The sequence below is a fragment of the Electrophorus electricus genome, chromosome 10 (genome assembly GCF_013358815.1).
Source record: "Electrophorus electricus isolate fEleEle1 chromosome 10, fEleEle1.pri, whole genome shotgun sequence".
NCBI classification, from domain to species: domain Eukaryota; kingdom Metazoa; phylum Chordata; class Actinopteri; order Gymnotiformes; family Gymnotidae; genus Electrophorus; species Electrophorus electricus.
This window is the reverse complement of record NC_049544.1, coordinates 23599450-23625217: the sequence shown is the minus strand read 5'-3', so window position 1 is coordinate 23625217 and position 25768 is coordinate 23599450. Positions and strand designations below refer to the sequence as shown.

The 25768-nt window shown below is 44.2% G+C and overlaps 1 protein-coding gene across 2 annotated transcripts in view; it reads right to left on the bottom strand.

Moving 5' to 3' along the window:
• Window positions 1-796: 796 nt before the first annotated feature.
• plod2 (procollagen-lysine, 2-oxoglutarate 5-dioxygenase 2) overlaps window positions 797-25768 on the bottom strand; it is a 33474-nt gene continuing 8502 nt past the window's right edge. The window contains exons 2-20 of one of the 2 annotated variants that reach the window (XM_027017777.2): window positions 21893-21984; window positions 19892-20028; window positions 16928-17091; window positions 13798-13910; window positions 13444-13507; window positions 13131-13228; window positions 11304-11405; window positions 8563-8688; window positions 8338-8459; window positions 7481-7585; window positions 6505-6630; window positions 5955-6096; window positions 4886-4948; window positions 3601-3714; window positions 3278-3343; window positions 2949-3053; window positions 2444-2590; window positions 2161-2286; window positions 797-1915 (exon numbers count right to left, since the gene is read on the bottom strand). In XM_027017777.2, coding sequence (XP_026873578.2) covers window positions 1760-1915; window positions 2161-2286; window positions 2444-2590; window positions 2949-3053; window positions 3278-3343; window positions 3601-3714; window positions 4886-4948; window positions 5955-6096; window positions 6505-6630; window positions 7481-7585; window positions 8338-8459; window positions 8563-8688; window positions 11304-11405; window positions 13131-13228; window positions 13444-13507; window positions 13798-13910; window positions 16928-17091; window positions 19892-20028; window positions 21893-21984 — 2168 coding nt within the window. In that variant the 3' untranslated portion in view covers window positions 797-1759. The remainder of the gene's footprint in view (window positions 1916-2160; window positions 2287-2443; window positions 2591-2948; window positions 3054-3277; window positions 3344-3600; window positions 3715-4885; window positions 4949-5954; window positions 6097-6504; window positions 6631-7480; window positions 7586-8337; window positions 8460-8562; window positions 8689-11303; window positions 11406-13130; window positions 13229-13443; window positions 13508-13797; window positions 13911-16927; window positions 17092-19891; window positions 20029-21892; window positions 21985-25768) is intronic. The other variant, XM_027017778.2, reaches the window with a different exon arrangement.

Genomic DNA, 25768 nt, shown 5'->3' with positions numbered 1-25768 from the left:
CCTTCAGATGGAGCTGATGAGAGTGGATTTAACAAATGGCTGTGCATGTCCCCCTCAGACACACTTTACAGAGGGTGTTATACGTACTCAGGGACTCCTACCAAGCACAGACCCCTTCGTTACTGTATACATTCAAATTTATTTGCATAGCACTTTTTACAATATGCGGTGTCACCAAGAAGTATTACAAAAACGATCTATACAGAGAATCCAGGTCCAGGCCCCTAGTGAGCGGTCACACATGACAGTGTGAAGGAAAAACTGCAGCACGAGAGCACGTGGAAGAACTCCTGAGAGGAACTGATTTAAAGTGTATCCAGGCAGATAAGCCTAAAATTGACTAACAAATATTAAACAACCAATCAGAGACTAGTGGAGAAGGAGATGGCAGTGGTGACGGGCTCCTTGGTAACGTCTCCATGGCGCCCGGGAACAGTGTAGTGAATGTGGTTGTACTCGCCCCCCCTCGTCCTCAGGAGTTCTGCTGGGGTGTGAGACCTGTGCATGTGCAGTGGTGAGAGGTGGTGTTCAGGTCGGAACGGTTGGGTCCAGAAGTGCACGTGGTGGCTTTGCTTGAGCGATAGCTCAGAGTGACTACTGAAGATCTGAACGTGAAAGACAACATGACAGAGATCTGAGCTGAACGTGACAGGGTTCTGAACTGAATGTAACACAGAGAAATTCATGATGTTAGTTCAGTTTAGGTGCTTTTGGGATCTCCAGGGACAGAGCTGGTACATCAAGTGCCCTTACCTTCAATGTAAATGTGGTGGGTCAGGTCAATATAAAACAACTCTTCACTTTAAAATCATTTTTATTAAGTTTTCAACAGTTTCAAAATAAGTTAAAACAGTGGGGACCTGGATGAAGTTCAAGATTCATTCATACATAACAAATGACCTGTCCAGAAGGTTTGGGTCAGGACCAGATAATACCAGCATGTCGTAACCTTCTGTTTAACAGGAAAAAACATCTTTGGTCAGTTTTTAGGCACCAGGAAGCTAAAGATAAGGATTTTCAATGGTGAATCGATCGACTCAGTCCAAACTCAATCCAAAATGTATTCTACATCCAGAAAACCTACCCTTCAAGTAAAAGTCAGTATTTATCAAACTCCATTCAACCAGAATTTAAATTAAACCCTGTTGTCGTTTTCCTTTTCTTGATGTGCAAATATAAAAATACATATTTACCATCTCTCTTGATTGGATATTAATAACAAAAACATGTTTGTCAAGAAAAAAACAACTGAAAGACTGACCTTAAAAACCATAAAACCGTAAACTGAAACAGCACCTCGGTGCACTACAGAGGATGGCATTGTCTCTCCTGAAGGCTGTGGAGAGTCCACAGCACTCCCGTTAGGACACTTTTAGATTTGACCTGATTCTGCTGAAAATAAAGGAGAAAAGATGTTTTCCCTGCAGTGTCAGTTTTTAAAAGCAAAACATGCGAACTGTTGTAATCCTCTTTGTGTGTGTGTGTGTGTGTGTGTGTGTTTGTGTGTGTGTGTCTGTAGGACTGTATGTGTGTGACCTTTCTCAGTGTGGAAATGTAACTTCCCACAAACATATTGTGACCGTTTGTTGAACTTGCTGTTTTTTTTTTAGCACAGTAGTAACTGTCACAGAGGCCACAAACCAATAAAGTTAAAAACAACAAACAATTATGTAAAAAAAAAAAAGAACAAAAAACAAAAATACAACAACATTTGCATACGCGCACAGAACCGAATCATTTCCTAACGGCGATGGGAAAGTTATGGGTCGACAAAAGACACGGCAATGTAACGCGTGCCATTGGTGGTGGGCAGTCCTTCATGGAGGTGTGTTAGTCTGCCTGGATGCATAAAGCTCCAGCCTTTCCTGGGAGACTCGATAGAACAGTTATACCTGTGGAACCGACAGCCTCCTCCCTGGAGCAAGCAGAAAGAACCAAAGACCATCAGGCTGAGCCAAAGGCCTGTCACTTTACACCATCAGTGTTTCAGTCTGATCTAACTCCGACGCCTGCACCATGAGAAATTCTCTGTGCATGTGATACTTGTTGAATAAAGATTCAGATCAAACACATTAAATCCAGAGTGACGTAGACTTTTCTGTAGTTAATGAACCCTGCAGATTTTAATATAACAATACTGAAAAGGGATCATATGCTTGCCTGGAAATCCATGCCTTTATGGTTGAGCGCGATGTTAATAGTGAAGGTGGAGGAGTCGTGGTGAGGTCTCAGGTATGCTTGTCTGGAAGGAGTGTACTTCACCACGAAGTTCATGATGGCATAGCCCTGGAAGAGACAGAACACAGACAGTCGGAGTCTCCCCCTGCTAGCTCCATCACACCGGCCGCATACGTCCATGTGAACAATGCAGGCGCAATTTCACACAGCATCGCCCTCCGATCACGGAGGCTTCCAGGAGCCGGCTCGCATTGGCATAGCCCACCTTGGTGTAATATCCGGAGAAGACCTTCAGCGTGACAGGCGAGATGAACTCCCGGAGGAAATGCAGCCATTCCTTGTCGTAATCGATCTGCTTCATGTGGATGTCGTCAGTGGGCACGGTCTCGTAGCCTCCGGTGATGCGTCTGTCCTGCAGAAGGAAGCAATGCTTATTGCCTGTCCAGTTAGAAATTATGTGTTCTCAGCAGGGGTGAATAACCTGTGTGGTAAAGATCTCCCAGTGACTTTGGAACCTTTTGTGCTGGATTTGCTTAGGGGCTTTTCATGTAGCACACTGTCCGAGTTAAAGGACACAGTTGCTAAAGGAGAACTGCAGATCCAGTTACTTATCCCTAAGATCTTTGGGATCGCTTAAAATGACTTACACAATGCCCTTCCATAAATTCTTCACTCCTTACAAGCACAACACTTCCGTCAAACAACTGAGGATTATTCGAGTCTGTGTAGGTTGTTTCACGGTCTGTTTCTGAGAGTCGCGAATCTCTTACCTCATGTTTTCCACCAGACCACGATCCATAGTTCTCCATCTCCTCCACAAGCTCATCACAGGCCTGTTCAGTCAACACGGGGAACCAGAACACATCTGGACATGGCTGCACACACACACACACACACACACACTCTAAGGCTCAGCACATCTGCAACAGTCTAGTCAGCTAAGCCAGGGTGGAGAGATAGCAGAGGAATGTCTGTTTTCTGGCTTCAGGTCTGGCTGTTGCTATAAGCCTCCGATTAGAATCTGATATTGCCAGAAGCAGTGTGTTAACACTGGAGAGCCAATCAGTAGCTCCGATGGGTCTGAGAGCCATGCCAGTACCTGTTCCACATGGTTCTCACTAAATATCTGAGTGTAGTTGGGATGGATGTACTTCTCCTTCCAGTCCTGTGGAGGAAACAGATGGTTAGCGCTGTCCGCTTTCATCAAGTTAAAGGCCCCGTGTGCCCTCCGTACTTTTGGTGAACGAGTGCGGACTAAACAAGTTTGTTGTAAGTCAACGAGAGGTTAGCCAAAACACCTCATAGAGAGAGACACCAGCTTTCCTTCAGCAGACCTGAAGACGAGAAACTTTGCCTGCTTGTCCGCTTTCAGTGTTGATTTAATATAAACAGTTTTATGACAAAAAGAATCTGGTCTCTCACCAATGGGTTCTCAAATATCTGCCACAAGTCGTTGTGAAAGTGGGAGGTGTTGTAGTTGGCTGTTGATAGAAGTCTTCCAAACTCATGACGATTGGTAATATACATGAAAACACCCTGGAGTGTACAGAGAAAGACAGTCAACCAACTGACTAAAAATAAAGCAACATTTAATATGAAATCAACACAGCAGAAAACTCTAATATGTCACTGAAGCATTTAATCAGTAATAAGACAGCGCTGATTAAAAATATGGAAAATCACACAACACCACACTATGAAAACTAACCAGGGATTGTTTCTACATCTGTAACATATATAATCTATGCTAATGAATCCGTGCTTCTTTCTGGATGGTACAAGGATGTGGGGGCAGGTGGAGGCAGGAACGTAGTGGCATCGGGAAGGCAGGGGGCCGATCTGCTCCAGGAGCCGTGTGAGGGGCCAGAGGCCTGGTTTACTCATGAGTGCTGCACTGTGTTGGCAGGCGTTGTGGCCCAGGCTGAACTCGGTCAGGGGGTTTAGGGAGGGAGGAGCTTCATGTTACTGGTGTGCTTGGGGATTTGGCTTTTGAGACAAACAGTTGTTACAAGGAATTATGGGATGTGGCTGACTGTTGGGGGGGGGGGGGGGGGTGTCGGAGAAGAGTTCCTGAACGTTATCGACCTCTTCTCTGTCAACCTCTCGCTAAGGATGGGGAGACCTTTAAAAGACTAATGCAGATCATCTCTGATCCAGAACAGGTGCTTTCTCTCCAAATCTATTAAAAAAAACAGATCCTCAGAACATCATTTGGCTGCATCACTTTTAGAAAGGATTTGGCAGAGACTCTGAATGCATCTGTTATGTGGGATGCATTCCAAAAGCATCTCAGTGTTATGTCACCATTAGAGGACATGCAGCTAAAATCTAATGTAATGTCATAGATTTTAGATCATAAAAAAAAACAACAATTCAGTTATTTGGACATGCATGTTCTTTTGTGTCTTAAATGGCTATATCAGATCTATAATTTATATAGTCAGATTGTGCACATAATCTGATATACAATGGTGCATGGGGATATGGGGATTTCACACAATTTACTGCATGTTCAGAATACTGAGAGATTACAAATAAAAGGTTAGTTTTGTGCCAACTGCTAAATGAGTCACTTGCGAACCGTTTGGAAAAGTGATGTTTCTATGCATAACTGCAAAATGCATGTTCACGTTCATTTAAGAGTAGAAGTAATGTAGAGGAATAAATAATAATAATAATAAATATATATATATATATATAAGAAAACCTTTGGGGGCCTGAGCATATGGAATGACTCCGGAGAAGGAGAATCTTTCTCTCTGTGTATTGTCTAAAACGAAGGAAAAGCACCGTGTCAATTTGGAAACGTCTTCGTTCAAAAACAAGAGAATGACAGGGAGAAAGTGCACGATGCAGGTGTGGGCATGTCGCCCTATCAGCAGAGAGGAGATGGCCATACAGGACAGAGCAAGACTGCATCAGTTAAAAGATAGCACCCGGAATTCCGTCACATGCAGGGCAGTAAAATGTTTGAGTCAAAGCTTTCCACCTCGCCAGTCTTACAGTGACAGGCTCCATGTCTAGCAGTGTTAAAGCATTCTGATAATCAGCCACACATTTCTGGAGCGGCTGCCGTTCTGGCGCGTCCCAGCTCTGAGCCCGCATGGTTCGAGTGATTAGCACTCGATGTACCAAATGTGTTCGGTGCCAAAACAGGAGCAGGAAAGAAACAGACATAGCAAACCAAAACAAGCGAGCAGAGTGGAGGTCTGGGGATGGAATAGGGGGCAGTTGAGTTAAGGATTCAAAAAGGACAAATCAAGGAGAATAAAGAAATCTAGACATTCCCATTCTCACAGGTTAGAGGTCAAAGGGAAAGGGTTAAGAGGAGAAGATGATGGGTCACCAGCAAAAGACCTGGAACGTGCCATAGAAGCTACAGTAAACCATGAGACATCATGCTATGGATTCAGACAACAGACTGATGCACTCAGCAGACTTGTCAGTTATCTATTTGGACAAGAAGTGCAACAGTGATTTAATGGAATTAGGAAACATGGCAATGATAAACTAACAATCTCTGTACAACTTAACAGCTCTCAAGAGAATTGTGGAGGCATTTAAGTCCAACAAAATTAGAGTTTGCCTGCCAAATCTGCTTAAATCATACAGTGCCAGCGGGCATGGACTGTACCAAACATAGTTACCACTGGCCCACTAGAACACATAATAAATCACTGGACTACTTTTCAAAGGAAAATGTCCTTGAAGATTTTGTGAGCCGCCTCCTGTCTGGTCTAACGTGCAGGCTTGAGCTAGCGTGCCATTGGTCTCACCCTCTCTCTGGCATTTCTGCACAGCGCCATGTCAGGGTCCAGCTTCTCCAGGACAAACACATTCTTCTCTTTCAGTTCACTCCTCAAAATGTCGCCTTTCACCAGGTACACGTGAGCCATGTAGGGAATATTCCAGACACCGCTATTACAAAGAAATGGAGAAAGGGTGTCGTTTCCATACTGCAGTAATTCGTTTCGTCTGACTGCTGGCTGCTGTTTCATTCAAGGCTGTTTTTTACTTCTCGTGTGTGACAAAAAGACACGTGGTTTCACGTGGTGATTTGATGTTAACAAGACGCCTGTCATCCATTATGCCTTTCTGTGATAAAATCACCTTATCAGCAGTCTAACACACACAGTGTGACACACACAGTTTAGCACACACAGTGTGACACTGACAGTCTAACACACACAGGGCCATTTGGACCCTGCCATTTTGATTCAGATCCTACAGGAAGCGTGCTAGGACATGGACATTTTCTAATCAGAGACAGATCCGGCCAATATCTCCTCTTCCAAAGCGCTCTGACGGAGCTGCCGGCACACTCACACCCGCTTGCCCTGTACGATGTCGATGTAATCCTCGGAGCGTGCGTAGTAGCCGTCCAGACTCAAGCCTCCCCAGAAGTTGGACCACAACTTGCCGTGACGTGTGACGAGGGGCCCAATGATTTTTCTGAGGGTACAAAAGTGGAAAAGGCAGCAGAGGTGTGTGTGTCTGTCAGGGTGAAAGTTTGGCAGATGTCACGATTCGATCCCAAATAACAGACTGTGACCAAGTGAAGATCCAAGTAAGCTTTAAAGCAATATTCTCCACTACAGTAGAAATTTGTATTTTCATATTTATTATTTCAAAATTATTTCAGAATTCAAGAGATGGTTTGACTTTGCAGACTGTGTTCTGTGCTGAGTGCAATGGTGAGAATTAGAGTCTGGTGAAGAAACACAAAACCACGAGCACACATTAAAGAACGTCGCTACCGTGAGGAGAAAAGTGTCACTGGAGAAGCATAACAAAAAATTACAGTGGCCCTTGACAACGTGCATGCAAGACAATAAAAAAAACACATTTCTAAGGTTACGATTTGCCTGTTCGTTCCAGAGTTTGGTGCCAGCAGAGAGAATTCCCATGGCTTCCTTAAATATCTAAGCAGAGGTTTCTATTTGGCAAAGGGAGGCTGGGTTACACACTGCCCCGTGGACCCGGCAGCTGTCTCTGAGATGTTTGCTCATCAAGGCGGTGGGTTTGGTGAAAAAAAGAAAAATAAATTGACAATGATGTTTCTCTAATTCAAAACAGCAGTTTGAAGCTCTGGCAGCAGAGCCATGCGCTGTTTCCAAATGTCAAGGGAAAACAGGAAGTCACCAGCGCTTATTTTTAAGTGGCAAGGGAGTTTCGTTTTGGTCAGTGGTGACATTCCCGTGGTTTCCGAAATCGAGGGATACCGTCCGACATGCATGCACTCTGGATGGCTGCCGCGGAAGTTTCCAGAAGGGTCAGGTGGGTGTGGGCAGAGGGCACGTACCTGTTCTGACCTATTAGAAGCTTTAGTGTCTGTCTGTTGGTGAGCATGACGTCGGCATCGATACTGAAGTAATAACGGCATGCAGGATCCTTCCGGCACAGGTCCCTGGTTGACAAACGCGCATAGAAAATTCTTTGATTCACACTTTATTTCTCATTCATTCATTTTTGTTTCATCATTCATTTTTGCAACCTTATTCCTATTTTTTACACTTCGGCTAAGGTCTTTGCACCCACGTCCTGGGTGAAAAAAGCAGTTTTTGATTGCAGTCTAATAAATCTGACCTCATGGGATTGCAGAACCAAAGGTCATTTGCATTGAAGAAGCATTTCTGGTGCTTGGGCACTATGGCAACCTGCCCTGTGTTCCACCTGCGTGGCCCGGGGCTGAGGGCTCCGTGCACACGGCCTGGTGCAGGGTAATGCTTTAATGAACTGGGTGTCAGAGCAGGCATGCAAGAACAGCTCAGCCTTTGTGCTTGACCCAGGCTTCTATGAGCCACCATGTGGGACATTTAATGAGATTGCATCGTGCATCACATACCTTGCCACGCTCTGCAAAATATCAGATCTCAACTGGTCTTCTCTTAGGAACACAGATTTAGATTGAGTTTGACTTCATAAATATCATTCTTTATTCTCTTTTGGAGTCTTATAGTGCAGCTGTGCTGTTTTGTGATATAATGTTCCCATATTTCTCATTTATGAGCCACTCATCTGACTTCTTGCAGACAATAAAAGTTCCAGTTTTTCTTTGATCATAACATTAGCTTTCATTTGCATTGTACTTTGGCCTAATTTTGCGCGTTTTTTTAAAGTGGGCACCTAGAAGTAAGCAGCGTGAAAGGAGAGACTCACATGCCGAGGTTCCTCGCCTCTCCCTGGCTCAGAGGTTCCTCGGGGCCAACGACCTTAAAGCTCCTAAACACGTCCTTGTTCTCCTGCCAGAATGCCTGCAAGTGCTTCTCATGGTAAACCTCCTGAGGTGTCAGATTTGGGATAAGAATGTCACAGGCAGGTGGGTGTATGACACCATCTGCAAGGTCAAGCCCATCTCCAACGTGAACGCAGCTGCACACTCACGCTGTTGTGAAAGAACACGTCCAGTTTATCTTTGGGATAATCCAGCGTCAGGAGCCGTTGAAGAAACTCAGGCAGAAAGGGAGTGGGCTGCTCAATAAACACACCCACCCTCACACGTGGATATTCCTGTCCGGGTAGAAGGGAAACTACGATCGTAAACTTGAAGAGCAAAGTTGAAAACTGATTTAGCATTTGTGGTGTATGCACAGTATTTGAAGCAGAGCACATGAGCAGCAAACGCATGTCATAGCTACGAGGATGTCCTATATATGCCATTCATATGTCATATATGTCCTATATATGCCATTCATAGCTATGAACTGTGCCATGGATGTGCAGTTTATCTGCACCACTGGTCCCAGAGAGGTGCAGCCCTGCTCTTAAGTACCCCGAACACTCTCAGGCTCATGGTGAAAAGGACCAGAGTTCAGAGAGACAGAGCTCCTTTCCTTTCCCATGAGGCTGTGCTGGAGGGGCAGTCAGTGCCACTCTCCTGGCTGCCGGACTCTCCCCAGGAGGGGGGGGGGGCATTCGCTTCACGAGCCAAAACTTCTTAAACTGTCACTGACCGAGAGGGCAGGGAGGAGGGTGGAGCGGGTGGAGAAGTGGCCGAGTTTGTTCCTAGACAGAAACAGGCCCCTTCTAAGCCTTGCAAACCCACCGTGAGAAGCTGACAGCAGACAGGGAGACCTGGGGTAGGACACCCATTATACTTGGTCTGCAGCTCTGGGGTAAGGCACAGGCTCTGCTGTTGTCTGCAGCCTTGAGGCACAGGCTCTGAACATCCACCCAGATCTGCTTGGACTCTGAAGCTCACCACACGTTAGCAGAAGGAACCAATTACCCTGGAATGAGCCGTGCTGCCGCGGCCTAGCAGAATGGAACGGAGGGAGTGCTGAGTCATGTGGGAACATTCTCAAGGCTTTCTAGGAAGCGGACATTGCGAGCAGCTCCATAATTCTTTGAAATAAATAAGTGGCGTGATCGGTGTTTATAGGAAAAACAGGCATCACTCTGGTTTAGCATGAATTCGAATGAAAGTGATTTATACTGGAAGGAACAGGAGCAGCTCGCATTCATTGACGTGGCTGGCCATCTACGTGGACATTACTTGCATTCATAACCCTCTTTAAATCGATCCAGTGAGGTAGAACATGGTCATTACTCCTATAGAGGGCAGGAATGATGAAACAAAACCAAACTCATCAATCCCTTCCCAAGGCCACAGAAAGAAGAAAAGGAATTACAGAGAAATTACAGGGCAAGTCAGAATTATTACACAAAGCACATCGTGGTAGTCTTCGTTTCCACCTAGCAACTTTAGCATGTGTCCCTCCAAGACCCAGAGAGGCTGCACTTCCCCACAGTGAGTACTGTGTGGTGAATAATACAGGGATGAGGAAGAGGGGTAGACACCAAGCAACAGACACTACAGACAGACAGATAAATGACAGATGGAAAACAGGGCTGAGCATCTCTCTCTCTCTCTCTCTCTCTCTCTCTCTCTCTCTCTCTCTCTCTCTCTCTCTCTCTCTCTCTCTCTCTCTTTATTTAGAGCCATTCTCTGCCAGAATTCCCATGATCACATTTTCAGGGCAGCCGCTGTGCCTCACCCTGTGCACGACTCCTGTACTGGTTAAGCCACTAAAAGGCAGTCTCCTTCATGGTGACACCCTTTTAAGTGAAACCTTCTAAAAACCAGAAAGCCATTTCCTGAACCACAGCACAGAAAAGCTTTCTCATCCTAGAGTGGATCTTCGGAAGACTTTTGCCTTAATAAGTGTCTGGAGGAAATGCACAGCCCGTTATTGTTGGACACATTCGATGTAACTGTCCAGTCCTGGAACATCTCAATTCTCAAATGGCAACCAGAACCATGCGTGTGGCTTATGCCTAACATATAATAAATTTTAATGCATGAACATACATATATGGATGAATCTGATCTCATATTTAAACTTTTTAAGATCTTTTTTTTAATATAACTACCTGGTTTTGTTGGCAGCATAATTCAGACTTCATTCAAAAAAGGAAAAAAAATTGTTTAAATACAGCATATGAACATTCCAGTAATGCAACACATACCTGATACTTCTAACATTACCTGACGTGACCATTACCAGAGAAAACACACTCCACTCTGACAATAATGTCTGGACAAATTTAAAATGAACCAACTCACTATGCACTAAGTGTACATATGATTGCTAAAATCTACAAATATTACAAATGAAGTCTTTGTTTCTAAAAGTGAAGTTTCCCCCGAGTAGGTTCTCTCCAGTCCAATATCCAGGATCTCAGTCAGAGCCGTGTGGGCGTGAATGGCCCCCTCACACCACCTTAGCTCACACAAAGACGTCTCAGTAAAGGCTGCGTGCACCACTACACTGGGTAGGCAGACACAAAGCGGCCTCCGTAGACACACACTTCCACCCAGTGTGACTGCCACTAACAAAAATAGGTTATAGTTTATATACAGCAGCAATCTACACGCACGAAAATGAATCACATGACTGAATATTTCTGAAAAGACAGGGCTGTCACTGTACGAATCTTTATCAAAAGATTCTTGTTGCAAAACTCTTGTCAAGTTCTCCTATAGTTACAGACTTTTATTCATTGATTAAAACTCACAATCCCCCCCCCCCCCCCCCCAAAAAAAAAACCAACTTTATAAGATAACTTTACTTTATGAAGATATTGAAAGTGAAAGCTGTGGATGTCCGTGATGGTTGACTCACTGCGAGTAGAGACAAGTCCACAGTATCCCGGTCACAAACGATGCAGCCATGCTCATAGTTCCAGGCATTCGGGATGTAGTTGGCCAAGTAGTTCAAATAAATCTGCAAAAATAGATGGAGTTATTTTTTGGGGAGGTGGCTTTTTGCATCAAAGATGCAAGAGGAAAATAAAATATTATGCATAGAATTGCATAGGTAATATATTGCAAATAAAATATATATGTAAAAGTATATAAAGGCTAAATACTGAGTTAGCTGATGTAGGCTGCTGAGCTTGTTTCCTGGCTTGTTGATTTAAAGTTTGTCCAACAATTCTCAGCGGCTGCTCTCAGGTCACACCAAAGGACAGGAGACCAAAAAGGTTCCTTCTGTCAAATTTGCATTGATGTACCAGCCAACAATGTTCTGCTGTTTTTGTTTTTGTTTTTTTGTTTTTTGGACATGCACCCATAACTTTCAACACAGCAACAGGGCATATATGAGCAGACAGGATGTCAACGTGAAGTAATGAGACTTAAATACAACAAGTCCCTAAAAGTTGCTCGAATTCCAGTGGCCAGATCAGACTGTCCATCATTTTTGTCTCTGCCTCAGTCTTGAGCCAAAGCCCATCTCTGTCACTGTGACATATAATATAATAGATGGGTGCCGTGCCAAGATATAAATATGCTGGGATAAAAGGATAATAACAGATGTAAAACATATGGCATAAATCACCATTGATTTTTAGACAAACTAACTCGGTGTGTGTGGGGGGGGGTTGGAAAGAGAGAGGGAGTGAAAGAGATAGAGCGAGTAAGCGAGATGGAGAGAGGAGAGAGAAGGAGAGAGGAGAGCAAGTCACAGACTGGAGGTAATGGAGATGGAAGTATTTACTGCACTCGTTTCTTTGTGTCCTCCAGCTGGAGGAGAGGTGGCACTGTGGAACTCAATGATGTGGAACCCAGACGACGTCCAGACAAAGGACAGATGCAGCTCTTTGTGTTGTGTGCATACAGTTATTACTTATGTCAATTACAGATAAACACGGCTGTTTTAGGAATTGGAGTGTCGTTCTCCAGGGATGGCTGGGGTCAGCAGGCTAAAAGGGAAACTGGGAAGTTCTTATTGTTTAGAAAGAGCCAGGAGACATAAACCAGACAGTGGCCTTCACTCTCTGGTATTAACTCATGGCCACGGCTTGCTAACAGCCTCGCTGTGTGAAAGTTCATTTGTACGCCAATAAAAAGGGCGCTGGTCCCCAGGACCACCCTCCCAGAGAGCCTGGAGGTTTTCCCCATGACAGGCTTCACATCCACGGGTTCAGACGAGTGCCAGCCTCCCCGGGGCCGAGGGAGTGTGGAGGCTGCTCTCTCGGCTGGCGATGGTTAATGTGTCAATGACCAATCATTAGGAGCAGGGCTAACAGATGTTTGAGGGTTAGGAGACGATGACTCGTCACCTCCGAAGCTCTGCTTAAGCCATCATGGGAACCAGAGCTGGCTGGAAGGGCAAGAAGAGGTGAGGAGCCTCGTCTAGGGGACGGGATCACTGCGACGGCCGTACGTCCTACCGGGCAGCTCCCGGGCATGACATAGGCTAAGCAGTAGGATTCTTGGACTATGGGGCGCATTCTTTGGAAGCCTGAAAGGACATCACTCCTCACACACTGTGTTGAAATCGCATGCCTCAGCTCCGTGACAGGAGAAAAGCACCAGTTTTCTCTGGGAACAGACTTCAGACATGATAGACAGGAGCATGCAGAAAGCGATGCAGCTACTTTGGACGGCCTCTGCTCTTTGCACCCACAGTGTGCACTTTGAAACAGTCAGGAAGGAAGTCACTTACTTTGGTGTTTATGTTGCCATGGACGATGACAGGGAGACTGTCAAAGACGGTGTTTCTGACTCGAACTCTCTCTGTGCCAAACTTCAGCAAAACTTCATCTACAAGCAAAACATGCAGTTTTGTAACAGTCCAGTCGTCCAGTACATCGCTGCATGAAAACTGAATTTTTAATGGCGATCTGACAATATTATGACAGCAAGTACCACGCTTTGGCGATAAAAACAACGTTGTTTTTCTGGGCTATGAAACTGCACAGAACATTAAGACATCACTCCTGAATCTGTTTACAAACAAATATCTGGAATTCACTCACCCACTGCGCCATTCAGATTCTGGAATATCTGGCATTTGTGATCCAGAGACATATTAAGGGTCTCCTAAAACACACACACACACACACACACACACACACACACACACACACACACACACACACACACACACACACAAAGGAGATAAAGCCAGAGCTTGTGATGAGTGACCATGTGACCTCTAACCTCAGGCTACCGCCATATGTTTTTAAGCATTCAGATTGTTTTCTGAGGATTCGATGTGTTGAGCATTCAATGCATTGAGCGTGCGGTCAGGTTCTGGGCTGGATTCACTGGGGCATCTCTTGCAACAGCTGTGCTGTTCACGTGCATCGTCTGAGTGTCTGCGTTCTCACCCTCTGCAGGGCATTCAGGTAGATCTTGGTGTAGAAGAGCTGGTCATCGTCGTTGTCATGAAGGTCCCACTGCCTCACCATCATGTTTATGTTGGGCGCATAGCCCATGAAACCTGCAAATGACATCACAGCCTCTTTACAGACTGCCTTTCAAAAAAGGAAAGTTTGGGATTTTAAAAGAGGCCATAAAAAGAGCCGGAATTATGCACTCCCCGCACGTCAATTATGTGGGCTGGGACACTGTGGGGACCCAGGTGATATCCTGGCACCATCTCAGGAGCCTCCAGGAGAGGGAGACAGTTGACACAGTGCACTGATTAAAAAGAAGGAAGACAGCACCTCTCTGACCCAAACGGCTCAAACAGGGTGGGGCAGGGTGTGTACACGGGATCGCTCAGCAGGACCTCAGCTAACCCTGTGCCAGCTCCGCGTCAACCTGAGATTCTCAGGGCCTGGCCCTGCTGTTGGTCTCTGTGCCTGCTGGGATCCGTTGCTAAGATGACCTCGACGCAAGCACGAATGGAGGGCAGTGTGGACAGGAAGCAAGATTGAGAAACAGAGAGAGGAAAAAGAAAGAGTGAGAAGACGGAACTGGCTCGCAGCTGTAGCAGGGCTCCAGTACACCACTGCATAAACCAGCCCATCATTCTGACAAACCTCAGTACTGCCTTTAATCTAAACAGCACTTTCATTCTACAGTCTGGAAATGCCATTATGGAGAGGATGCGTTCCTTTAACAGATGACGGGATACATCAGTGACCTCTTCTGACTTTTCCCCACCTTCTGGGAACTATCAGAGAGGATCAGATCTTAGTTTTACTTCCAGTTAACAAAGGCCTGTTCATGTCTACACGCATATTCATGTGGAAATAACTTGGATAATATTCATATTTGAAACAAGTGCTAATCCGCTGTTATTCCGAGCCACCGTGTGTGCTTTTGAATGTGGGGATTGATGTCTGAGGACGATTTAGACTTGACCAACACATTTCTATCATGTGCAAAGCAACATACTGTATTTCACCACTAACATTTCTATAAAGATAAACAGAAAAACAGTAAAAATAAATTAATAAATGAATGAAGCAATTGTACAAATTCTGTTCCTAGCCCTAACCTCAAACTTTTTATGTTTTCCCATGATGTTGGGAAATAATGAAAATATTAAATAATAACTTAATAATAATACGTCAATAATAAAAAAGCACACATTTAGCACACTGCCTTAAGTAACTGACCTTTTTTGCTAAAGAAGGTGGTGACATGAATTTTTCTTTACGACTGAGCAGTAAAGTGACACCCTACTGAGGGAACGTGCTCAGAAGCCCCAGCACAGATGTGGAGGGATTAGGACATGTGGTTTCAATCTCTTTCTCTTAAACAGTATGAACTTTACATGTGTTACAGACTAACGCATGTACCCTGTAATGGCAAGATCAAAAAGACACATTGAGTTATGGCTTTCCTGTGTGTGCAATCACACACACATACACACACACACACACACACACACACACACACACACACACACACACACACACACACACACAGACACACTCACACAGACACACACACACTCACACATGCACACACACACAAACTCACACATGCGTGCACGCACACACACACGCACTCACACATGCAAACACACTCACACAGACACACACACACTCACACATGCACACACATACAAACTCACACATGCGCGCGTGCACACACACACACACATACACACACACACACATACAGACACACACACACACATGCACATACACACAAACTCACACATGCGTGCACACACACACACACACACACATGCACACACACACATGCACACACACACGCACACACACACACAGACACACACACATGCACACACACACGCACACACAGACCTGCAGTCTTCAGATTAGACTGAAAAGCTTGTGGGTCACTTCTCTGTCTTCTTGGTGCACCGTGTCCAGTCCAAAAGCAACAGAACATTTGGCGTGTCAGGCTGCTGAATGGCAGCAGTGACACAAACAGGCCTCAGTCTCTTGGGGCCCAGTGAATTGAACAGGAAGCCCAAGACAAATAAAGCCCTCATGTTAATTCTGCTGTTTTTGTCCAGGCAAAACAGGAGGTTCCTGCGATTCTCCGTCCACCGCAACCTCAGCCGTAATTCTGCTGTTGAAAATAGCAGGCCGAAAAAACACAGTGATTCCAGAGTAGCACAGACCACATGCTGCGGAGTGCGGATGACCTGCAGGAGCAGCTACGTTCGTTGGAAACCAGGAGAGGTCAGGGACCATGGGGCAGGGACGAAGATAACGTAGAGCACCGAAAGACAGAGAGAAGGAGCGAGGGATAAGGAAAGTAGAGGTGTGGCCACATGCATACACCATCTCTCTCCTCTTCTCACACACACACACACACACACACACACACACACACACACACACACACACACACATGCTCACATGCACACACACACACAAATTCACTCAGTCCCTCTACAGAATAGAGCAGCATGCTGGTATCCTTCAGGAAATACCACAGGGTGTCTTGTCATGGCCCATGGGAAACACAAGGAAAACATTTTCACTATTCTGACCATTTTTTTAATTGTATTCTGCTCTATTCTGGAAAGCAGATTCCTTTTCTACCCAGGAGATCGGCACCCTCTGCACAGTGGCGTACTGCACCATGTATGAGCCAGAACCAAGGCTAAAATAACCAAAGGCCATGACCTTGTGTGTGGAGAGACCTTCTGTACATGTGCTGGTAAAGTGTTACCTCCCACATTGCTCTGTGTGTGTGTGTGTGTGTGTGTAAGAGAGAGAGAGAGAGAGAGAGAGAGAGAGAGAGAGACTGGGGAAGTGAGAAAACATTTAACCCTGCCTGAGCAAAAAGAACTGAGCAAAAAGACTGATAGGAGGTGTTAAACATCACTGTCTCTGTCTAATGCAACAGGCACCTTCTTGGTTGACAAATTATGGTGAAGGATCTAGTAAGTATTAATGACCGATTAACTGCTTTATGCTTTGTGTATGACAAAGGCATTTATGTGTGAACATCACCACGGGCGAGAAGACCAATAAAATTTAATCATCCTGGATTCCCAAGTCTCTGAGCGTTCCCTCTGCCCACCTCCAGAGTTGAGGAAGCGTTTCCCGCTGCGAACATGGGGGTAGCGGTCCACCAGGTGTGCATCCGGCCAGATCACACCCTCCGCGCCAAACAACACCTTATGATGGGACTGCTGAAACTTCCTCAAAATCTCCTCTGGCCCTCCTGCAAAGATAAGGTCATAGCTAACGAGAGAGTGAGAGAGCGAGAGAGAGAGAGAGAGAGAGAGAGAGAGACAGAAGGGTTAAACATATTATTAAGCAATAACACCATCACACTATATAGTTGCAATAATTCAACATTCTAATTATACAACACTGTCACCAAAACATTTCTGAAACCATCTACTCTACTTGTTGGCATTCCTACAGGACTGTCACCAGCTATCTGAAAGTAAGGGAAATGTCAAGACGTCAACTTAGTGCATCTGACAGGACCCAGAAGGTTTATGGGAAGTGTCTTTGGCTTATATTGCAGTAGCTAATTTTACCCATGACGATAACATCCACCATTAAATTTCCAAGCAGGCGGTGGACTCTAGTTGAAGAGCTAGAGATTCCATTCTTGTGCACCGGCCATCTGCTCTGCAACTTCCCTCCTGACCCCTGACTCTTTCCGGGTCATTTACATGCCGCCAGACAGCTTGACCACAGCTTATGAGGACAGCAACAATGACTCATCTCTTGACCTCGAGGAGAATCCTCCCACTCTGGACTTTCCTTCACGATGCGAGGCACACGTTGAGCGGCCTTTTCCTTACACGCCGGCGTCTGGCTTGTCTCAGAATTGCTTCAGAGAAGTGGATTAAGGAAAAGTGAAACCTGTCTGCATGGAGCCTTTACGAATCCGGCTTTCCACTAGTCAGTATTTGAGTGAAGGTTGTTATTATAAACTTTCTAAAGCCTTTAAAGAGGCCTAAAACATAACCCCAAGTCCACATTTATAATTAGCAGTCTCGGAACATCAGAGACGTCTATAATAGGAACTCTGCAAGAAAGCAAAAACCTGAAGAGGAGGGCAGCCTACAGGTAGGTACGGAGAGAGCTGGCAACCTTATGATCAGGATAATTCACGTCAGTTTCTACAGCTCAAATCCAGACCTGCGCAGCAAAGCTGGGTGTTGCCATGTGCTCATTACACATGGACATGCCATAATTTCACCTGAGTAATGGATTTAAATGGGAGGCCGTTTATTCTGGCTGATTAAGTTAACCCAGAATAAAAAGCACCAGCCTTTGGAAGCAGGTATTATTTTTAACAGAATACCACCACTGTACCTCTGTGTAAGTGCTTTTACTTTGAGGAATGTTCCAGATCGTGATTCCCGTTGCCAAGCAAGGCTGAAAATAGACTTGCTGTTACATTCCTCTGTAAGTTGAATTAAAAAAATAATTGAATTAAAAAAATAAAGTCTAGATTTCTGTCAGGTGCGTGAAATTAATGCACAGGCAGTAATGAGTCAAATGATAAAGTAAGCCAAATGAAGTCATGCAGAGTTGAATTTACAGCATTTTACTGCAGCTTTGGTTCAAGAGGCATGTGGCCCACGAGGGAAGCGAAGAAAAGAACTGAACAGCCTTTGACCCAAAAGCAGTAATGAGCTATAAGGGGGGGGACAGTACCCGGCTGGGTGGGTGGAAACTGGAAGCCTTGGCGCTGGTTTCACCAGGCAGGCCTGATTAAATTCCCAGCACGATTCTTTTCCCTTTCGGAAGGCCCTACTGTGGCCTTAATATCCCCTTCATATGAAGATTTATCCCAAAAAAACACCAGAGCGGCTAACAATGGATTTAAAGCTGGAGGAACAGTTCAAACGTCCAGGACGTTCTTCACTAATTATGTCTACATTATGTCTGTAATGTTCCTCACTAATTACTTTATGCCCCTAATATTCTCAACGAATTACTTTTCATCCTTAATGTTCATAGTGTTGTTGCCTGTTGCACTTTTACAATGTTTGATGTTTAATGTTTGATGCCTATTGATGTCTAAAGCAGTATTTAATATATAAGGTCTCAGAATTGCCTTCAGTATTTGTACTGTTTAAAGTCTGTTTGATGTTGTAGTCACTATTGCCTTCAGCATTGCCAATGTAATCCTTATCAACACCTTGCAATGAGTGTGCATTTTGTGTTCCTACTTTTGGTGTGTAGGATCAAAACTTCACAGACTTCATACATTGGCAGTAGTATGGAGTTCACAGTGAAGAGCTCAAACATGCTCAAACTGTCATATGATATGAGTTTTTCCCCAGTTTGACACATATCTGCCCTGCTAGATCCAGATTGCTCATCCAGGAGCCATAACAGCTCAGCCACAAAGCCAGAGACCATGCAAACTCACGGAGTAGGGCAGCCGAGTGCTAAGCTTGAACAGCTCATCTGTCCTCTATTGCACCACTCACCGCAAAGCTCCGAGCTGCCCCCAGCATCAAAATCAGTGCGGGAGGTTCATGAAAGGTTGAGCAACTGCACACAAGCTCAAGACAACTATTCACACTGCCACAGGAGTCTGGAGCAGAGGAATCGTGTTCTCTGCAATGATGAGTCATGCTTCACTGTCATGCTTCACTTCATGGACCAAACTGGGTGTGGAAGATCCCATCAGAACACTACCTACCAAAATGCATAGTGCCAACTCTGGCGCAGGAGGGATAACAATCCAGGGCTGTCTGTCAGCATTTGGGCTCCTTAGTTCTGGTAAATGCTAATCTTAATGCCACAGCATGCAAAGGCATTTTAGATAAATACATTCTTACGAATTTTTGGAATCTGTAATTTAGCGCTAGACTCAATTCAAAAATAAGTTTTCCAAGGCAGGCTAGGTTTCATTCTATGTACCCCATCAAGTTAATGCCCACTCCAAGACAAGAGAGTCATTTCTGCAAAATTGCTCTGGACATGAGCATCTGCTAAAGGTCATAAATGTCAATGTGAATGTAAAACTCTCAGCCACTGTTACCTGGAGGCTGGAGGCGAATCTTACCTGTCCACACAGAGGACCACCAAGTCCTCCTGGTCTGCCAGAGTCTCCATGGCCTCTTTGAGCAATCTGACCTTCTGGCCGCCGCCAATGGAGTGACCCACGTGACCCCCCCTCCAGACTTCGCCCATCCCCAGCACCTAGAACACACCGGGGTGCGTGCTCAGACCAGTCCTTCTCCATGGTTATGCACAGTGGCATGGTGCAATACCATATATGGATGCACCAAAGGCAAACTGCACAAACCCGCATGAGTCATGATTCTCTTTCATCTGGAAAAAAAAATGAACTGGAGAAATATTTAGTGGAATTCCTTAAGCTTTGGTACACGGGACTACATCAGAGTAAAGTCAGCTCAGTGCATTCAGACGACCATCGCTCTAGTCTGCTGGAATTTACATCTGATCTTATGATCCTGTTTCACCTCATCAAGCCAATCTCGCATTACTGAAACGTTTCAACGCAACTGTGGCTGTTTCAAAGACATATCAGTCAATCAATTCTATCAGTCAGAATTCAAATACAAAATCTATCAGAATTCAGTGAAAATGAATTCAGACTCAGATTTTTTGGAAAAAAATACAAGGTATTTAAATGCATTCTCCCATGATGAAACCCTAAGCGCACCTTAAGCAAAACAATCCACTAAATTTTAGCATATATTTACAGTGGGGAAAAATAATTATTTGATACCCTGCTGATTTTGTATGTTTACCTACTTACAAAGACATGAACAGTCTCTAATTTTCACAGAGAGAGACAGAATATCAAAAAAATAATCCAAAAATGTCATAAAATAAAGGTTATAAATGAATTTGTATTTGATTAAGTGAAATAAGTATTTGATGCCCTACCAACTAGCAAGAAATCTGACCCCCAGAGACTAGTTATGTGACCATAAGGCACACAAATTAGTCCTGTTCCTTTAAGAAAGTACTCTTAATCTCACCTCATTATGTGTATAAAAGACACCTGTCACAGAATCAGTGTTTTCCATACAAACCTCTCGACCACAATGGGCGAGACCAAAGAGCAGTCAAAGGAGACCAAAATTGAGCTCTTTGGCATCAACTCGACTCGCCGTGCTTGGAGGAAGAGAAATGCTGGATATGACCCCAAAAACACCATCCCAACTGTCAAACATGGAGGTGAAAACATTCTGCTGTGGGGCTGTTTCTCTGCTAAGGGTACAGGAAGACTTCACCACTTTGAGGTGCAGATGAATGGGGCCATGTACTGTAGAATCTTGAATGAGAACCTCCTGACCTCAGCCAGAACGCTGAAGATGGTCATGGATGGGTCTTTCAGCATGAAAATGACCTAAAACATACAGCCTAGGCAATAAAGCAGTGGCTTAAGAAGAAGGACATTAAGATCCTGGAGTAGCCTATCCAGTCTCCGGACCTTAATCCCTTAGAAAATCTCTGGAGGGAACACAAGCTTCGAGCTGCCAAGCGACAGCCTCGAAACCTTCAGGATTTGGAGAGTTTCTGTAAAGAGGACTTGGCCAAAATCCCACCGAGACGTGTGCAAACCAACTAACTAAGAAACGGCTGACCTCTGGGCTTGCCAACAAGAGTTTCTCCACCAAGTATTAAGGCATGTTATGCTTGAGGATCAAATACTTATTTCACTTGATCAAATGCAAATTAATTTAATGCAATCAAATGCAAATTAAATGTTTTTATTTTGGATTTCTTTGTTGATATTCTGTAAACTTACAAAATCAGCAGGGGATAAAATAATTATTTTCCCCACTGTATGTATTTATGTATTTTAGCATATATTTATGTTTTTGTTTTTTTTTTGGTTTTGGCTAAACTGACGCTGGTATTGATGATGTAAGGAAAAGCATATCAGTATCTATAGCAGTGCTATATATCAGTCTGCCTGACCCTAACATGAAGGGAAATGTTTGCAAATCTGCAGAGAATGTGATGAATTATTAAATCATGAATATTTGAAGATAAGTCACAGTGACTGGTTTTAGTGCGCGAGTCTTGCCTTCACAGTGTAGTTGAAGTAATTTGCTGACTGCATGAAGCGCACGAAGCCGTCGGTCTCTTTTGTGGCCACAGTGAGAACAAGAAGCTTCTCTGGTGAAAGAGAGCAAGAAATGCATCAGAATATTCCAGAATATTTCAACATTTCAATTTTTCAGAATATTCCAACACATGCAAACATTCCTAGGCCTTCAGTGCAATATACAAAATATGTCAGTTTTTAGTGTTTGGTATGTCTGTGGGCCATAAACCAACTTGAATTAGAGAGATTGGCATGATTTGTCATCCAGTCTTGCCTAAATCCAATGGATGTTTTAAGTGCCTCTCTTCCAAAATATACATATATGTTGTTTTTTGCCTATGGTATGAAATAGAGGGTATCCAGTTACTCCAAAACCAAACTGCAGCCAAGCCTCAAACCTATGTTACCACTCGAGAACTGATTCATAAACTGCATTCCATCATCTTACATGGATAAACACAAAGAAGAATCATAATGACTATGATCTGGAAATCCCATAATTTGGTGGCCCACTTAATTCAAAGGACAGGAGACATTTGGATGGTGCTAGTGGTGGTAGCGGTTGCAAGGGGGAAAATTGCGGTGGTGTTTGAACTTCTCAGACCCTCGCGATGTTTCTGCTGGCTGGGCTCCGGGGCTAGACTAGGCTCCAGACCAAAGAAAAGTCAAAGCTGTGTGCAAAAACCAACCCCAGTCTGGGGCGACAAGAGCTGAGCTCTGTCATCATCCGTCATCTGGTGGGGTTAGAGAACAGCCCCACGGTGATCTTACACAAACGTATAATCATACACACACCATTCGTTAAGAAACTCACCATTATTACTAGACCTTTCTCAGTTTTAGAATGCAAAGCCATGATAAAGAAGGCCAAACTGTAACACATGTCATAACAGCCTCATGCATGCATGCACACACACACACACACACACACACACACACTATGCATACTACAGCCACTGGCAAAGTTTAATATAGCCATTTGACATTGCTACAGAAGCAACGGAGGGGGTGGGTCTCAAAACAGAACTGGTAAAAATCTTCTTGAAAAGGTAATTGTGGGTGAACATTTTTGCTTTTGGAAAATGAAAAAAAAAAAAAACACATTACAGGCCCAAATTCAACATGAGGAACAATGTCCGGAGACACTGGTTATCTCAGCCCATAACTATGATCATACAGGTATACCTCCATATGTACCAGCACAAGCCTGGAGTTAAAAAAAAAATACAATTACTCTGTTCATTAAGCATAATTTGACATAATAGAATTGAGTACTTGGTACATTTAATGAAAGCACCCAAGCATGTAGATATGAGTTAATGTCCGGACGACATCTGGTTCTACTCAAGACTGGCAAGTCCATAGTTTATAACTCTTAGATGCTCATTCTCCAAAGATTAACAGCCAATGTTTACCGAATCTGTGAGGCTTCTCAGAACTGTTTCAGCCAGCTTGTCTAACTATCGTGACCTCTTATCCTTTACTCACTTGGGTTCAACTCCCAAATGTGAGAAACTACCATGACCAGTCATCACTCAAACCTAAGCAGACCACATCCTAAGATGGGTTTTGAGGAACACTTTTAGAATGAAGGAACAATCCTGGCACTTGCAGCTGGAAATTCAATTTGATTTTTTTTTTCTTTGCTTGCTTTTTCGGTTGCTAGAGGTTCTCTGACAAAACTGTGCTGTGGGAAATATCGGAGAACAGAAGGTGCAAAAAATTAAACTCTGGTGTCAAAATACTGAAGTCATAGACAAGCCTACAGGGTTGGGTGAGGGACAGAAAGGGAATTCTCTGGAATTTCTATAAAAAAAGGCTTTTGGCTTCTAAGAAATACAAGAGCACTGCAGACAGTATATGAATGTGTATCCAGAGACATAGGCCTGTTTTCATGCTTCATTTCTGCATTACACTTTCTTTTCCCACTGGGCTGATGTCATGCCAATGGCATTCCTCTGCAGCACACACCCCTGGCATGAACAGGATGTAATCCAGCACTTGATGAGTGCTGGACCACAGTTCAGTCAGACAGTGAAGGTGAGAGCCACGTTGACTGGGGACAAACTGGTACCCACAACCCAGTTGTTCATTCTTACCTCCAGGAAGGAGGGGTTGTGGTGGGTGTGTGTGGGGGGGGGGGGGGGGGGGCGGAAACATCTGGAGAACTACACGCTGCTGAACAGCTGTGTTCACACACTGTTCCTTTTTTAGAATGAAGCATAAAAGTAGAGTTAAACCTGGGCCAATTAAAGGCAATACAGCACTACCTCGTCAAGACATTATTATAATATCACATTTGATTTTTGTTTTGGAAAGGCAGACGATCAAGTGACTTCATCTGTGTTGACACAATGTAAATATATATAGCCACATGGAGAAAAAGACAAAAACCATATTCTCTCTGGAATATAAGACTCTCTGTCCAGACATAGTAGAACTGTGGCAGCACAAACTTTACTGCTGTACTGAGACTCCGAAGCATTAGTGTACACTCCATCATTTGTCAGTACAGTAATTTTGTGTAAATATTACATGGCATGAAACTATCCTAATAAATATTATGTGAAAAATATACTCCCACTATGCTCCCACTATGCTCCCACTGTACTCCCACTATGCTCCCACTATGCTCTCACTATGCTCCCACTATGCTCCCACTATACTACCACTATGCTCCCACTATACTCCCAATATACTCCCACTCAAATTGAGATTATTCATTTCACTGCTCTCCCTACACACGTCCCCCTGCTCCCCTCAAACACACACAAAACACACACACTCACTCCAGTTTGCTGTAACTAACTTTTTCAGACCCTTGTTAGTAGTACGGCACAGACAGGAATGTCTTAAACTAAAGAAGCGATTTCATCTAAGCTCCGAGGAATTCCTAAAGCATTCCTCAAAGACATTCCATTGCCACCAATGGGGTCATTTGAGGGAGTGGAGCGGGGGAGGGGATAGGGAGGTGGTCTGTAAGACAGATTTGTTCACTTTGCCCCAGTGACCTGCTCCCTAAGGCTCGCAAACAACATCAATTGTTTTGACCCAGGTGTGACCTAATCTGGCCCAGTCCCTGAAGACAACAGCTATAAAAACCACTGAACTGCATCAGTAACAGCAGGGGCAAAAGAAGTCAACCTCTGGACACACTCTCACCCCATCACATCTTAAATCTGAGGCTCTCTGCTTGGTTTCTTGTTGCCTAGGTGATGTATAAACAAACACAAAGGCAACACAGCTGTAGAGGTGTGTTCAGAGCCAGTAAATTTATAGTGTGAAAGATTTAGGTGGATATATCAGAAATGGAACAAAAACATGTTTTTATTGGTATACAGTCACCTGTACCTTCAAATCTTAGAATGAGCCCTTCATGGCAAGAGGACTTGCCATGTTTCTACAGTAGCCCAGAATGGACAAACCAAACACTGCTTCTAGAGTCTTTCATGTTTTTGCATGGCAGCTTGTTTGGAAGATACAGAAAGAAGTGCCAGTGGTTGCTGGCTAATGATATTGTACTGTGAGAAGTATGAGAACCTAAACTTTGTCAAACGGAGGATCGCGCTTAAATATTAAGCACAAGAAAAAGCAAGAGAAGAAGCATCGTAAAGAGACAAAAACATGAAGAAGTCAAACCAAACTGGAACAGGCAGCGGTAGAAAACAAACATTGGTTTGGAAATCGCTAACAAGGGACAACTGTTTCAGACGACAATGTTGCCTGTTTTCTTCTGGACAGGTAATATAGTGTACCATTGCAAATTGTGCTAATTGTAATCTAAATGCAATTTATTGTTTGATAGCTTTAACTAGAACATGGCCAATGGTACTTGAACAATAAAACTAACCTTTT